Genomic DNA, 14,323 nt, shown 5'->3' on the forward strand with positions numbered 1-14,323 from the left:
GAAAAAACTCCCCTTTATATATATATACTAGTTTTGTACCCGTGCGATACCCGGGTTGTTTATTGAATTTTAAGATAAATTTTTAATCTATATGTCAAATTTTAAAACATATCATTGATACAAAATTACTTAGGAATTGATGTGTTTTTTGTGGTGATTTAAACTATATAGTAGGCATGTAATGACTAATAATAACATTGGTGAAAAACATTTCTTGACCCGTAACCTAAAATATTGACCCTGCCCGAAATGACTCTAGATTGTAAAGTATATTGTTTTAATTGATTAGAATACATTATAAATAATGGATGTGGTGCATTTTGAGCTAATTCCTTCGCTCCAAAAAAATACTATGATACAAAAAATAAATTTATATGATAATTTATGATTGTAATATTTTTTTTTAATAAAATTATAATTTAATTTGTACATATGAAATATTGATATTTTATCGAAAATAAAACTCTAAATTAACAATTTTATCCTAAAATTCTATCCAAATTTAATTGAAAATAGAATTATAAAATAATTTTTTTATCATACAAATTGAATTCTATATAACTCTATCCTACGTGGCGCGACACTTGGCGAAAAGTTGGAGCGTCAAGTGTCGCTATCTCGTCGTCTGGCTAAAAGTTTAGCTTTATATATTAGTTATATGATTAGATTTATATACACTCGTATGTAAGTTGCACCAAAGATATTTTTTACACGTCCGGTCCGGGTCCGGTATATTCACCAAGGGCAATAACGGCAGTTGCCAACCCGATTTTCTCCGCTCATCAATCAATTCATAGGGGACCAAAATCAACTGAACTCATCACCTTCCACGAGTATACTTTACAGATAAGATGTATTTACAGTAGAAAAACTAGAGTTACTTGTCTTCAAGCTATTCATCAATGGAGGTAACCACCATGTCTCAGGCTATGCAACTCCATGCTCAAGCACTCAAATCAGGCGCACAACCCCACCATCAAAATTACAGCAAGCTCTTCACTTTCTCTGCTCTTTCACCTTCAGGTGACCTCAATTATGCGCGCCTTATTCTTGATTGTCTTCCAACCCCAAATTCTTATTACTGGAACACCATGATTCGAGCTTACTGCGAAAGCTCAGACCCTTATCAATCAATCTTTCTTTTTCTTGCAATGCATAATGATCAATCTCATGGTTTCGTGCCGAAACCGGATAAATTTACTTACCCTTTTGTTTTGAAGGCTTGTGGTAGATTGAGGGATACCCAGTTGGGGAAACAGGTTCATTGTTTGATTTGTAAAATGGGGTTTGAGTCTGATAAATATGTTTGTAATTCTTTGATTCATATGTATGGGAAATGTAGTGATTTGGGGTGTGCACGTAAGGTGTTTGATAATATGCTTGAGAGAGATGTTGTTGCTTGGACGTCTATGATTGATGGGTTAGTTGATAATGGTAGAGCTGTCGAAGCGATTAGGTTGTTTGAGGAGATGGTGGAGTGTGGTGTGGAGCCTAATGATGCGACTATTGTGTCGGTTTTGAGGGGTTGTGCTGAGGCTGGGGCGTTCGAGGTTGGGAGAAGGGCTCATAGGATTGTTGAAGAACAGGGGATTGGTTTGATGGCTAATGTTAGTACTGCTTTGATTGATATGTATTGTAAATGTGGGTGTATTGATAGTGCTAGGGAAGTATTCGACAAGGTTTTGGATAAGGATGTGTGTGCTTGGACTGCCATGATTCATGGCCTTGCTAGTCACGGTATGATTAAGGAGGCTATTGATTCTTTTGAAGAAATGAAAAAATCGGGTGTAATGCCTGATGAGCAGACCATGACTGCTGTGCTAGCAGCATGTAGGAACGCGGGCTGGGTGACTGAAGCTTATCGTTACTTTGAAGAAATGAGAAAGAAATATGGAATCAAACCTAACCTTCAACATCATGGATGTATAGTGGACCTTTATGCGCGATCAGGACAGTTGGATGAGGCTGAAGATTTTATTAGGAAGATGCTGATTCGGCCTGATGCAGTGCTGTGGAGAACTGTCGTATGGGCATGTAAAATTCATGGAGATAATGATCGTGCAGAGCGTTTGATAAAGGAAATGAACGTATATTTTGATGACTGTGGGAGTTATGTACTTCTCAGTAATATTTACGCCTCTGCTGGAAAATGGCATGATAAGGCTATCTGTAGGGAAACAATGAGCAGACAAGGGCTTGTGAAAACACCAGGCTCAAGTAAGATTGAGGTTGATGGTAGTGTTCATGATTTCACTGCAGGGGATTCGAGTCACATTGAAGCACATAATATTTATAAGAAGTTGGAAGAGATATACGAGAGGTTAAGAGAAGAAGGATATAAACCTGAAATTTCAGAGGTCTTGCTAGAAGTTGATGATGATGAGAAGGCTACACAATTGCTTCATCATAGTGAGAAACTTGCTGTTGCCTTTGGACTGATGAAGATGAAACCAGGTTCCCAAATTAGAATTGTGAAGAATTTGCGATCTTGTGAAGATTGCCATTCTTTTATGAAATTGATTTCTAGAGTGTATGAAAGGGAAATAATAGTTAGAGATCGCATTCGTTTCCATCATTTTAGGAATGGGGTCTGCTCCTGTGGAGATTACTGGTGAACCTATCTCCAGCTACCCCCTTTCCACTTCTTTTTGTTGATGGAATGAATGTGCTAGGTCTTTGTTAGGCATTACACAATTTGTAATTATGTTGAGAAAAAGTAGAGGCATGTCTGAAAGATCTCATCATAATCCATCATATTTACAGGAAAGCAGGCCCGTCTGTTAAACACTATTACAACAAATCTTTACAAGACGCCTCTCGTTCCATATCTCCAGCAGCTTGATTCTTTATTTTCGTAGCTCGTTCCTGAATTTCAGGTTTCATGGGAATTTTTCTTTTGATACTTTCAACCAGCATTTCTAACACAAGGACCAACTATCTAATGACAAGAACTGAAGAACTCAAATCACAAAAAATTGTCTAAGATCATGGCATTCATATAATAATAAGATCAATAACACTACAGATTTTGCTGGAACCTTACAGAGCGGTCTTTTTACAATGAACTATTGTCACTGAAATTCATGAAACTTGTACATGCCAGGTTTTAGGGTGATACAGTTGGACTGTTTCCTTGATGAATATTCTTTTGATTCAGAGGTTTGCTGCATTCCTCTTCTATATTCTCTTTACACTATCACCATGAACAGATACAAATCCCTCGCTTGCTAGAGTTGATAATGCATTCCGAACCTGTTACATTGGAGAGCAAACAAGTCAATATCAATCAAATAATAAACAAACAAATAAAAACCGATAGATGCTATAACTTACATCATTAAGGTGGAATTCAGCACCAGAACTCTGCTTCTTCAGCTCTTCAAGCAGCTGGCAGGTAAATACATCGAATTTCAGAATCAGACCTCAGAAATTTGATACACAGATTCTTCATGGGATCTAAATATAAATTGTTACCTCTAATGTGCGTATTGATGGTCCGCCAAGTTGCATTTTGTCCATAATTACATTGCGGGTTGCAGACAGCACTTGTTCACGTCTTATCCTTTCACTTGCTGATATCCCAGTTGTAATTAGATCCATATCTATGGTTCCTGAGAGGAAGTAATTCAAAATGTGAGATTTGAGTACTCGCAGCAAAAGTTAATGCTGGAGATGGAGTGCTGGACAAGGTATATGAACTAATATAGAACTAAGACAGCACAACGAAAATAAGTTTGTTAATTGCTATACATAGTTCAAAACAATAGCTGTTCATATTCCCTCTATTACCACGAGAGTCCATTTATTGTAGGATATAGATAGAGAAAAGTACTCCATCTGAAATTAAATATTTGAGGATAAAAAATCTGCAACTACTTAAAATGGCAATTTTTCGGGTGTAATCATGTATTGTTCAAAATTGAGAGAGGTTTGGGACTTGGGACTTGGGACAACAAGGCAACTAACACCAGATATTAACAGGTTAATGTGTGAAACGGTCTATTTCTCCACCAATGATGACACACATACAAAAGAATGGTATAATCATGTATTGTACGTAATTAATAGTCTTGACTCTTGAGAAATGGTGCATTTTGCATTTTAAAGATAAGACTCTAACTAAAGAGTAAAAGATGGATATTGAGGTTGACAAGAACAAGTATCTGCAGTCATCCTTGCTGTTCTGTAAAAGTTAAATACGTAGTATACAATTGAATATGCATTTACCTGTAGAATGATCAGTTGCTGATTGTTGCATTGCAACTTCTAGTAGCCGAATAGCTTCAGTCACATCTTGCTTCTCAACCTGAATGTACCAAGATATTAAATAAATACAAGTCCCTCTCCAATAGCACCATGTTAAATACAAGTCCCTCTCCAATAACACCATGTTATGTCAATTCATGATAGTCTTAAAATTTACTCACCCATTCAGAAAAACGCATCCGAGCCAATGCTTCACCAAGTCGTATTAAACTTTCAAGTTGCCTAGGGGTTGCAGTTATAACCTGATCATAATTGAAATTAAATAAATCATGGATTACATAAAACCACTTTTATGTCCCATGAAGCATTGAAACTAGAAGAATCTTTAAAAGCTGTAGAGGATTTTACTATACCTTCTTACTACTACCCGGAAAGTTTCCTTTCCTTCTCATCTCAACATATCCACGGATTAATTCTTCAGAAGCTTCATCAGAAAGCCGCGGATGAATATTTTTTCTTGCATAACTCACATAAGTAGTTAATGTCTGAAGGTCTAGAAAATCCTGCTGTATACTCTGCAGATTGTAATAGAAGACATTCAGACACGTGCTGAATGCAATAGAATGTTCTCTTGCAACAAAAAACAGAACTTGATCATACCTCTGGGTCTTCAAAGTGAAGAGCAACTATATGCTTTGCCAGACGCCTGTCTGTCTGTTCATCAGCTTTGTCAAGTATCAAATAAATCAAATCAAACCTGTAAAAAAAAAAAATTAAAAAAATTAAAAAAAAAATAAAATTGAATTGATACACAAAAACATAGGGCTTCTACATTATCTTTAAAAATCCTTCTAAGCCTTCAGAGTGCAACCTAATATAGTTAAAACTATAATGTATGATATGCAGATAGACCACATTTGGGCATGTTAATGCCTATCTACTCAAGTTAGTATGCAGGATTACATGTATTATCACCTAAAGTGGTTAATAGGAGCATAGTTGTAAGGTTGATAGTATATTAGTAAACATAATGCGTGTTATGCAGGTGTGTATAATTACCTTGACAATAATGTAGGGGGAAGGTGTATGTTGTCAATAACAGACAAACGAGGATTGTAACGCGAACCACTGGGATTTGCACAAGCCAATACCGAGGTTCTAGCATTAAGGGAAGCAATGATTCCAGCCTTCGCAATTGAAACTGTTTGTTGTTCCATCACCTAAGTTGTGTTGAATTCAGAACCAGAAGTTAGGGATCACACAATTGCACTAAAATAAACTAATGCAATAGGAAGAGAAAATGTGAGAGCTGAGAGCTTCTTTTGGATTATATCAAAAGCTTGGCATGATGTAAAATTGACACAGCTATTGCAAGATGATCTCAAAGCAGCATGATTGGTGATGAACTCTTACCTCGTGTAACATGCTTCGTGCACTGTCAGACATTTTGTCAAATTCATCAATGCAACATATGCCTCTATCACTTAGAACAAGGGCTCCACTCTCCAAAACCTGAATTCACAAAACATATAACATGAAGGATATGTTACATAACCCATATGGCATTACTTATACTAATGGAAGCAGTGATTCAAACAAATCATAAAATAAGTACTATCTTACGGTTTCCCCTGTTTCAGGATCTTTGGCAACATAAGCAGTCAATCCAACAGCTGAACTTCCTCTACCACTTGTATATATCCCGCGAGGAGATAGCTTATGGATATACTGAAGCAGTTGTGACTTGCTTGTTCCAGGATCACCAACAAGAAGAATGTTGATGTCACCACGAAAATTAGCTCCAGCCGCCAGCTTCAAGTGACTACCACCAAACAGCTACAGATTGGAAAATATAGCAGCATAAGAATCAATCCACTAAGAATTCAACTAATCAGTTTGATTGGATGAGTAATTCTGTATACCTGACAAAGAAGGCCTTTTTTGACATCATCAAGCTCCCAAATATTTGGTGCCAATGACCTTGTTAGCCGATCATATATGTCAGGCAGCTTTGACAGCTCCTTCAATTTCTCCACCTAAAGACAGGAAGTGCATTGTCAGCCAAAAGATTCCAATAGATTGAAATTGATATGAGGTTTGAGAGACAGTAACGTTCAGTTACCTTCTTTTGATAGTCAACATTCATATCTTCTTCGTTATTGCTTGAGCCCATATCTATCTCCATGGGGTCTTCATTCTGCATCCTTGACTTATCGGTTTTCTTTATGTGGAGACAATCAATATAAGTCTGCCAAAAAAAAAGGTACCGTCAAGTTAAGAGATGGCCTCTTTGTGTCTCAAAAAATACAAGGATGCAAGAGCTAGATACATGCCTTGAACAATGACTTCACATTTCTTTGTGTAGGTCCAACTCTGACACTCATTGCCCTATAAATTCCAGTGACCTAGAACACACAAAGACCGCAATTTAACATGTGATAAGAGTTTGTAATGGAAAGTCATCCTCTGATATAACTGCTCACCTCAACCCGGTCACCTGGCTTTGCTGAATCCACCAATTTATCGTGCAACAACAAGCTCACTGTGTGAGGTGTCCCTCCGTCAGGAATCTCATCTGGTGTCTCTTGGAGCCGCACAATCTGCTTATCAGCAAACCTGATGGAAAATCACAGTAAGCCTAGTTTTAGCAGAAGCTGCATTATAAATTACTACAGCTAGCTCAGCATTCTTGACTGATTGGTATTTTTTACACCCTTTCTTAAAAATAAATTCCACGACAACACTATTGTTAAGCTAAAATTGAAGTGTAAAATGGAGCATCTATTCACATGCCCTACGACATATTCTTAACATAATCAAATATTAAGACAACATTCTTCCCGAGTTCCTGAAAGAAAAGATTCAAAACTATGCTACTTTGCTCTTCCACATTGACTTTAATTCATGTGTCTAACTTAAATATCAAGATACCATTTGACCCTTAAACTTTGTCTGAACGACATTGTCAAAATCCGAGGATGAAGTATGTTGGAATTCTAAATATATGATAAACGGTTAGCAAAAAAAAGGTTTAAGCATCAACAGCTAAAACAGAAATCCTCCTTTGACACTAGTTCTGATAACCACTACATCAGTACATTTCCTTAAGCTCTATAATCATCAATGTAATGGCATTTGTAGTTTTGTACTATATTAAGGGAAATTATACATATAATGAAGTACAAAATATCAGAACTAGCAACATTACACAGTTTTACAAAGAGTTAGATTGATATACCTGCATCTATTGTGAACAAGTGACATAGAGTTTTTTGCCTTGCATTCTTCCCTAAAACAGGCTGGAGGCTCACTAACTCTTCCTGTTAACGTTGCAAATAATTTAAATCACTTCAGCAAAAAAAAGCCTCAACTTAACACTTGCATAAATACAACAAAATGAGCAAATTAAGAAGATGTACCTCGGTCTACAACAAGGGAGTCAGTGAAATAACCACACACAAGACACCTGAAAACCGCTTCTCGAATATCGGGTATAACTGAACTGCATCTAATAACCATTCCCTTCAAAGATACCATCTTCTCAATATCTATCATATATCAAAAACAAATACACCCATTTCACAATCATTCTCAATTAAACAATGGCTAACATCAAAAACACATAATTAAAGCTAGTTTTAGAGAAAACAAAAGGTTTACCAGAAGGATTCAAATTCCTCATACAACTAGAAACTTTAAGATTAAAGATCCTAGCTTGAACATGCTTCTCAAAAAGGGGCTTAATCTTGGCAACAATATCCATCAAAACGATATCGAAAATCGCCAAAACTTCAAGAGGATACCTCACCATTTTATTATACAAATCAGGATCATAATCAAACACATGGTGTGCATCAACATCAAGCCAATCACCTTCAATCTCAATCACTCGTCGAATCGATCTCATATACTTCCCTTCCAACTCACCACTCTCAAAATCAATAGATTCATCCCTAAAATTCCTCAAGAACCTAAGAATTGCACCATTAACATCCTGAACACTAATATTAGTCCCCCAAACATACATTGGAGGAGCATCATCACCATCAAACCCCTCCCCGGCTTCGGACGATGTCGGGGTGGGGGCAACGGGTGTCGAAGGAGTTGGGTCACGCCGCGGTCCGCCTCTTCGGCGGGACCCAGTAGAAGAAGGGGTTCTAGCCTCATTTGAAGGGTTTAGCCTTGACCGAAGTGGAGTTGAGGTGTTCGACGAAGTGGGTCTCTGACTCCGGCGAGTTTGTCGGCCGCCACCGCTTCCGCCGCCGTCTCCGGGAGAAGAGAAAGTGTTTCCGATTGGACTAGATGCGAAATCATCCGGGGAAGAAGGACCTGCAAAAAAAAATTGTGGAAAAATTTAGGTTAAATTGAATCTATGAAATGGGTTTTTGAGAAAGAGGAGAGAGAAAGAGAGGGTTACCTCCATTGTTGTTGCCAGGAGAAGAATCGGACGCCATTGATGAGGGTTTAGGAGAGAGAAAATGAGGTTTTGGGGGTTTATTTGGGAGAAATTGGGGAAAGTGAGTGAAGGAGTGTTGTTTTTGGGGATTGAGTTGGCGGGAAATGAGTGTAGTTCCCGCCAGAATTGGTTAGTGGGTTTAGGTTAAAACGGCAAATGTGAGTGGCTGAATTTTATGGGCTGGTTAATTTGGGCTTTATGGTACTTAATTGATGGGCTAATACCATTTTTAGTCTTTTGTTTTGGGCTACATTTTTTTTTTTTTTTTTTTTTTTTTTTTTTTTTTTTTGAGGACAATGTTTTGGGCTACTGTGATTTTAAGGGATTTAGCCATTTTGAACTTTTAGATCCAAATGCCAACATTCAACAGTCAACACTAAGGGTCTGTTCTGATTTACTGAAATGAATTGTTTATAAGGGAAGGAAATTAGGAATATAACTAAACTGAAATTAAGCTAAAGAGAACATGCCCTAATATTAAAAGCTAATTAGGTTTTAGACTTTTTAGCTTGGTTAATGCCTTTTTTTTTTTTCATTCTTTGTTGTAAGTTACCATCTCTCTTGTGAGTTATGCTCGTTGTATCTTGTAAAGTACAACCAATTATCGAGTTTGTGAATTAATTTTGCTCATTTGCATTGTTGTGCTCATATATGTAAGTGAGTTTGCTTATTGTGTAAATGTTGAATTAAACAATTAAGTGAAAGAAAGGTTATGCTTGTGTATATGAGCACAATTTTCGCATCATAAGCAACACAAAATATCAATAAGTAGTACAATTTTGTTGTCTCTGTTATGACCTTTTTTGTTGCTTGTCACAAGTACTATCGAATTATTTCCTGGGATCTAAATTAAGGTTTCCTTATTTTATAAAGAGAAATCAACCAACCTTTGTTCTATTGATGGTTACGATAAGCTCTCATATTTGTAACCTATAAACTATGTTTGATCAACTAAGTCATATAAATCTCTATGTCCTCGGTACCTATTTATTATTACATTATCTTCATAATTTCTATTGTTGACTAGTGTTACAATTTGGGTAACACAACATTGCCAATTAATTACATAGTGTCTAATTCACACCCATCCTAGAAAGAACGAGTTTAATGTGACATTCCTACAAATGACATCTCTAGGTCTAGCTGAATTGTTTTGCAATTCTTCATGAGATTGAAAAGCTTTTAATTCATCATCCATATCCATTTTAAAATTAATCGTTAGAGGATTAGTGGGTATCTCCCAACATTCAAATTATTCCCACAGCGAACCTTTCTTACTTGCTTAATCATCTTCGTTATTGTTACCTTTGTAGGTAATCATCACAAATTCACAACTATTAGTATAGCTAAGATCGAAATTGAATTTTTTTTATTTTTTTTCTTTAAAAAAAAAAAAGAAAAATCTTATATGAACCTTTTATTAGAATTGCATGTCTCAGTTATCGTACCACATAGTATTTTTTGAGCAAGTAAATCAACATTGATATCATTAGCTTTAGTGCTTTACATACACAATCATGATAACTGTTAAATTGCAATCTGCGCATTCCATGGCTTTCCATTAAAAATATTGCAGTAAAAAAGATGAAAAGATTTAAGGAAGACCGATTGGTGTAACTCCTTGTTAAGGCCCCTACCTTCATGGAATATGAATTCAACTGTAACTGAACAGAAGAATAAACCTTTGAATTTACAGATTCTCATAATTATTACACTTGCTTCCTCTTTTGTTTTTACTGGCCCCTATTTTTAAGCCACCAATTCATCAATAGTTTCAAGCTTAGATATCTTTTTTCCCTCACTTTTTTAAAATTACCATTTTATCATATATAACCTCTTCATTCGGCTTCTACTGGTCCACAGTTTGGATGTGGTTTGGTCTTCTAGTTGTCCGGGCTCCGTAGCTCTTGGTTTGCTGCACGATCTTTTCAATTGTTTGTTATCTTCGATCTTCTTGTAATAGTTCTTAGTGTGTAGGTTGTAATTTTGTTTTTCTTTAATAGTATCTTTTGTCAAAAAAAAAAAAAAAAAAAAAAAAAAAACCTCTTCATTTGAAGCACGCGGTCTCTTGACTCTTCCTAAGTAAAGGATTTATCATTGCTAAACCGCTAAGAAAAGATGAAGAAATTGTTTTCCACCCTTTACATGATACTAAACAATGAAAAATAAAAAAGTTCGTCGTCAATACAGATGAAGCCTAATGCACTACTGCCTCTTTTTTTTTTTTTTTTTAAATGAATCACTTTGATTTTTGCACTATTCACATATTATGTTTGATTTAATTTTTTTACCTCTATAAAATAAATAAATGTTATTATATATTAGATTAGTCATAATGTCTAATTTCATAATATCATTGTATTACAATTTTACTAATAGACAATTAAAAATATTAATGATCAAAGTTGTGTCTCGGCAAATGTACCAATTAAACTGATACATATAAAAGAAAACAGAGGGAGTATTAATTTTTATATATTCATTTTCATTCAATTGAACTCATTTTTCTCATTCAATACAATTTAGATTTAGGACTAAAGTGACCTTGCTTTTTTGCACTTTGTTTCACAGTCTATAACAGTATTTGTTTGCTCCTCCATATTCGAGTTGATCGAAGATAATTTGATTTTGCAGAATTCTCACTAAAGTGATTGGCTCAAAACACAGGAACTAGGACCCTTGTTTTAAGGATACTTGCATGCTTTTATTTGTTGTTCAATAAAGTTGATGTAAAATAGGTCCCATGCTCCATGACACTAATACAATTTTGTTTAATAAGTCAACTTAACGTATGAAAAATGGAGCATTATGTTGTATAAACTTTTAATTGTTTTGTAATGCAGCCTAATAAAGTTTATAATTTAAAGGAACATTTTGTTTTGTACAAAAAAGGGGGAGAAATAGGGATGAAATGGTGCTTCAATGCTAGTACTTTTAGAGGTTTTGCATTATTTATGCCTTTGAAACTAACATACACAATGAAGAGACATAAAGGTCCAATATTTATATTTATAGTATGTATAATTTTAACATTAGAAGAGTGAGCTTATACAAGAATGTTCCTCCGAAAATAAAACTAGATAGAGGTTTTTATTAGTATTTCTATCTTATAAAATTTAAAAGACTTATAGTAGTTTTAGTTAATAGTCTTGACATAATAAAAATTACTCCTATTTTTTCCTATAATTTACATGATAATGACTCGTACGTCTTTAAAATCGTAAAATGTGAATCCTTTGATACCTGATTTTTGGAATCAAAACCTATCTATATACATGTTTGCCCTCAGTTGTCCATTTGCTATCCAAAATTGGAAAGTAGACAACATATGTTTACATAACAATCATGCTTGATTATATATGAGTATATGACACTTTATCATTACCTTTGTCCTGTGTATAGTTGTTTACTTCATTGGTTGTCTTATGATCTCTATTAGTAGTTATAAGTAAGTTTCCCTTCGTACTTACATAAAGTTATTTGCTACATCGCATTACATACTTGAGCACGGTATGTATTGAAGGGATTAATAATCATCTAAAAAAAAACTTTTTTTGATGATCCGTTTATTGTATAATCATCCGTCATATACCCATATAAGGAACTACATATAACAAGCTAAGACTTCTACTTCGTACTAATCAAGATTTGCTATTTGGCTACACAAGAAGCCACTAGGCAATGCTATGATACAAAGATTACAAACGACAACAAATTAAACCCAAAGTCATGGATACTACCTCTTAAAACTTTGCCACACGATAACTTAAATACGGAACTAATGATCCACAAGATATATGATTAATGCAATCATGGAATAATCACAAAGTTACCCAAGGAACCTAAAATTATACTGGTACAAACTAACATCCAAAATTCTATCAATTCAACATTTTCAGTACCCATGATTTCATGCACTCCACATACCAATTCCATAAAATGTGGAAGTGATATGATCACATTATATGCATGAAGTAATAAAACAAAGTGTAATAGAATGAGACAAAATTTTAACTACTAAATCAGTAGATAATACCCAATAAATCAATATTCCTATGAATGACATTCAAAATGCTTGAGCCAATGAACAAACAGTATGCAACTTAATGTCCGGTAACATCATCATTCATCATCAAAATCTGAAAAATTGATGCAGTACTGTAGAGTTGTAGTGTTCATAAATAGGTTTCTTTGCCTTTTCTCCCTAGTTTGCAGCTTAACACCAAAATAAGCACTTTTTTTTTTCTTTCTTTTTAAAAAAAAAAAAAAAGAGTATAAGAGCAACTCTAATGGTTGGAAAAAGGGACTAGCTTGCAAATATTAAAAATCTTAAGCTAGTAGCTAAACCATTGTTTCACATATTGTTGATTAGCTTTGGCAAGCAAATTAGCTTTGTAGAGCTAATTAGCTTGGCAAATATTTATTAGATAAAAAATATTATTTATTTAAAAATAAATTAATTTTCAACTAGCTTAACCATTGGAGCAACAAATAGCTTGAATTGTTGTAGCTTAAGAAGATGATGTGGAATGTCAAGCTATTCAATAAATTAGCCAACCATTGTAGTTGCTCTAAGAAAGTGGCATATCAACATAATGCAGATTTATTTACAGCATATTTCACTTAGCCAACACATAAAATACTTTAAAAAAATAATACGTACTAATACATATTATCTCCGTTTCATATTATTTGCAACGTTTAGACATTTTCCCTCTCTATTTTATGTCAAATCGTTGCAAATAATATGAAACGGAGGTAGTATATCATGAAAAAAAAAAACACAAATGTATAAGGTGTAATCATAAGCCGTTGATATTTTATAAAATTTAATAAGTGGTATGGTGAAACCATAACTTTTTAGGTGGTTCGCTACAACTTAACAACATTGGTTATTAGCTAGCTAAGTAAACAATTATATCATATTATTAATTAGGTTGGAAAACCGATTTTTCCAAATTAAGTTCCTACAAGTATATATAAAATTAAGTACAATCCAAAAGACACATGAGTTTTTATTAATTAACACTCAAAATCTTGACTAAAAGCCCAGAATAGAAGCAACAAAGTAATGCATCAATACATTGCATGAAATAACGAATCATTTTTCGACATGAGCCTCAATTCTACACTTTGGTGTAAAATTTCTAGAACAAACATTAAAAACAAAAGCAATTATACATTTATTCCACATTCCATAAGATGAGTAATTAATCAAAGATTAAGAAAATGTCAACTAAAGTTATGAGTTTACATTAATGCACATCTTTTTAAGAGATCCAAGAAGGCTCTTTAGTCTTTAGTATGGTGGAAATGCAAGAAAAAGAGAATGTATCTATCAAAAGACATAGTACAACTCATTGAGTTAGTGATATCCTCCTTTTAAGAAAGCATTAAGCACATTGTTTTGCTAAGATCAGGTGCTTTAAATGCATCATGAAACATCATCATCTATAATTAACAACTAATTAGGAAATTAAAGCTTAATCATGTCCACAATCGCCATAATCTAATTAAACTAATAACGACGTACTTCAATCAATCCCACAACCTTTTTCCTAATAAGGAAAAGGGATTTGTAAACTTTAATCAACAAGTAAAGGTCACTAAGGTAAGCTTAAGATTAATAATATTAATTAGGTGAGTCGATATTTGAAAATG

The 14,323-nt window shown here is 34.4% G+C and overlaps 1 protein-coding gene and 1 pseudogene across 1 annotated transcript; one reads left to right on the forward strand and one right to left on the reverse strand.

Moving 5' to 3' along the window:
* Nucleotides 1-680: 680 nt before the first annotated feature.
* On the forward strand, nt 681-2,960 carry LOC145558875 (pentatricopeptide repeat-containing protein At4g21065 pseudogene; annotated as a pseudogene).
* A 15-nt stretch (nt 2,961-2,975) lies between these two features.
* On the reverse strand, nt 2,976-8,750 carry LOC145558874 (DNA replication licensing factor MCM4-like). Its single transcript, XM_081620230.1, has 18 exons — nt 8,624-8,750; nt 7,867-8,535; nt 7,626-7,754; nt 7,445-7,526; nt 6,690-6,822; nt 6,540-6,611; nt 6,329-6,454; nt 6,129-6,242; nt 5,830-6,042; nt 5,620-5,718; nt 5,266-5,426; nt 4,867-4,963; nt 4,620-4,781; nt 4,428-4,508; nt 4,228-4,306; nt 3,475-3,611; nt 3,334-3,387; nt 2,976-3,252 (listed from the first exon to the last, which is right to left on the reverse strand). The coding sequence occupies exons 1-18, from the start codon at nt 8,658-8,660 to the stop codon at nt 3,178-3,180; spliced, it is 2,520 nt and encodes an 839-aa protein (XP_081476356.1). The 5' UTR covers nt 8,661-8,750; the 3' UTR covers nt 2,976-3,177.
* Nucleotides 8,751-14,323: the final 5,573 nt, after the last annotated feature.

The sequence above is a fragment of the Chenopodium album genome, chromosome 9 (assembly GCF_948465745.1).
Source record: "Chenopodium album chromosome 9, dcCheAlbu1.1, whole genome shotgun sequence".
Classification (NCBI taxonomy): domain Eukaryota; kingdom Viridiplantae; phylum Streptophyta; class Magnoliopsida; order Caryophyllales; family Amaranthaceae; genus Chenopodium; species Chenopodium album.

Excerpts from the sequence above, each read along its gene's own strand:
- LOC145558874 (XM_081620230.1), bottom strand. The coding sequence starts at position 8,660 with ATGGCGTCCGATTCTTCTCCTGGCAACAACAATGGAG. Across the intron at positions 6,823-7,444 it reads CTTGTTCACAATAGATGCAG|GTTTGCTGATAAGCAGATTG; the intron begins GTATATCAATCT and ends ATTTTCCATCAG. Across the intron at positions 3,388-3,474 it reads CATCAATACGCACATTAGAG|CTGCTTGAAGAGCTGAAGAA; the intron begins GTAACAATTTAT and ends TTTACCTGCCAG.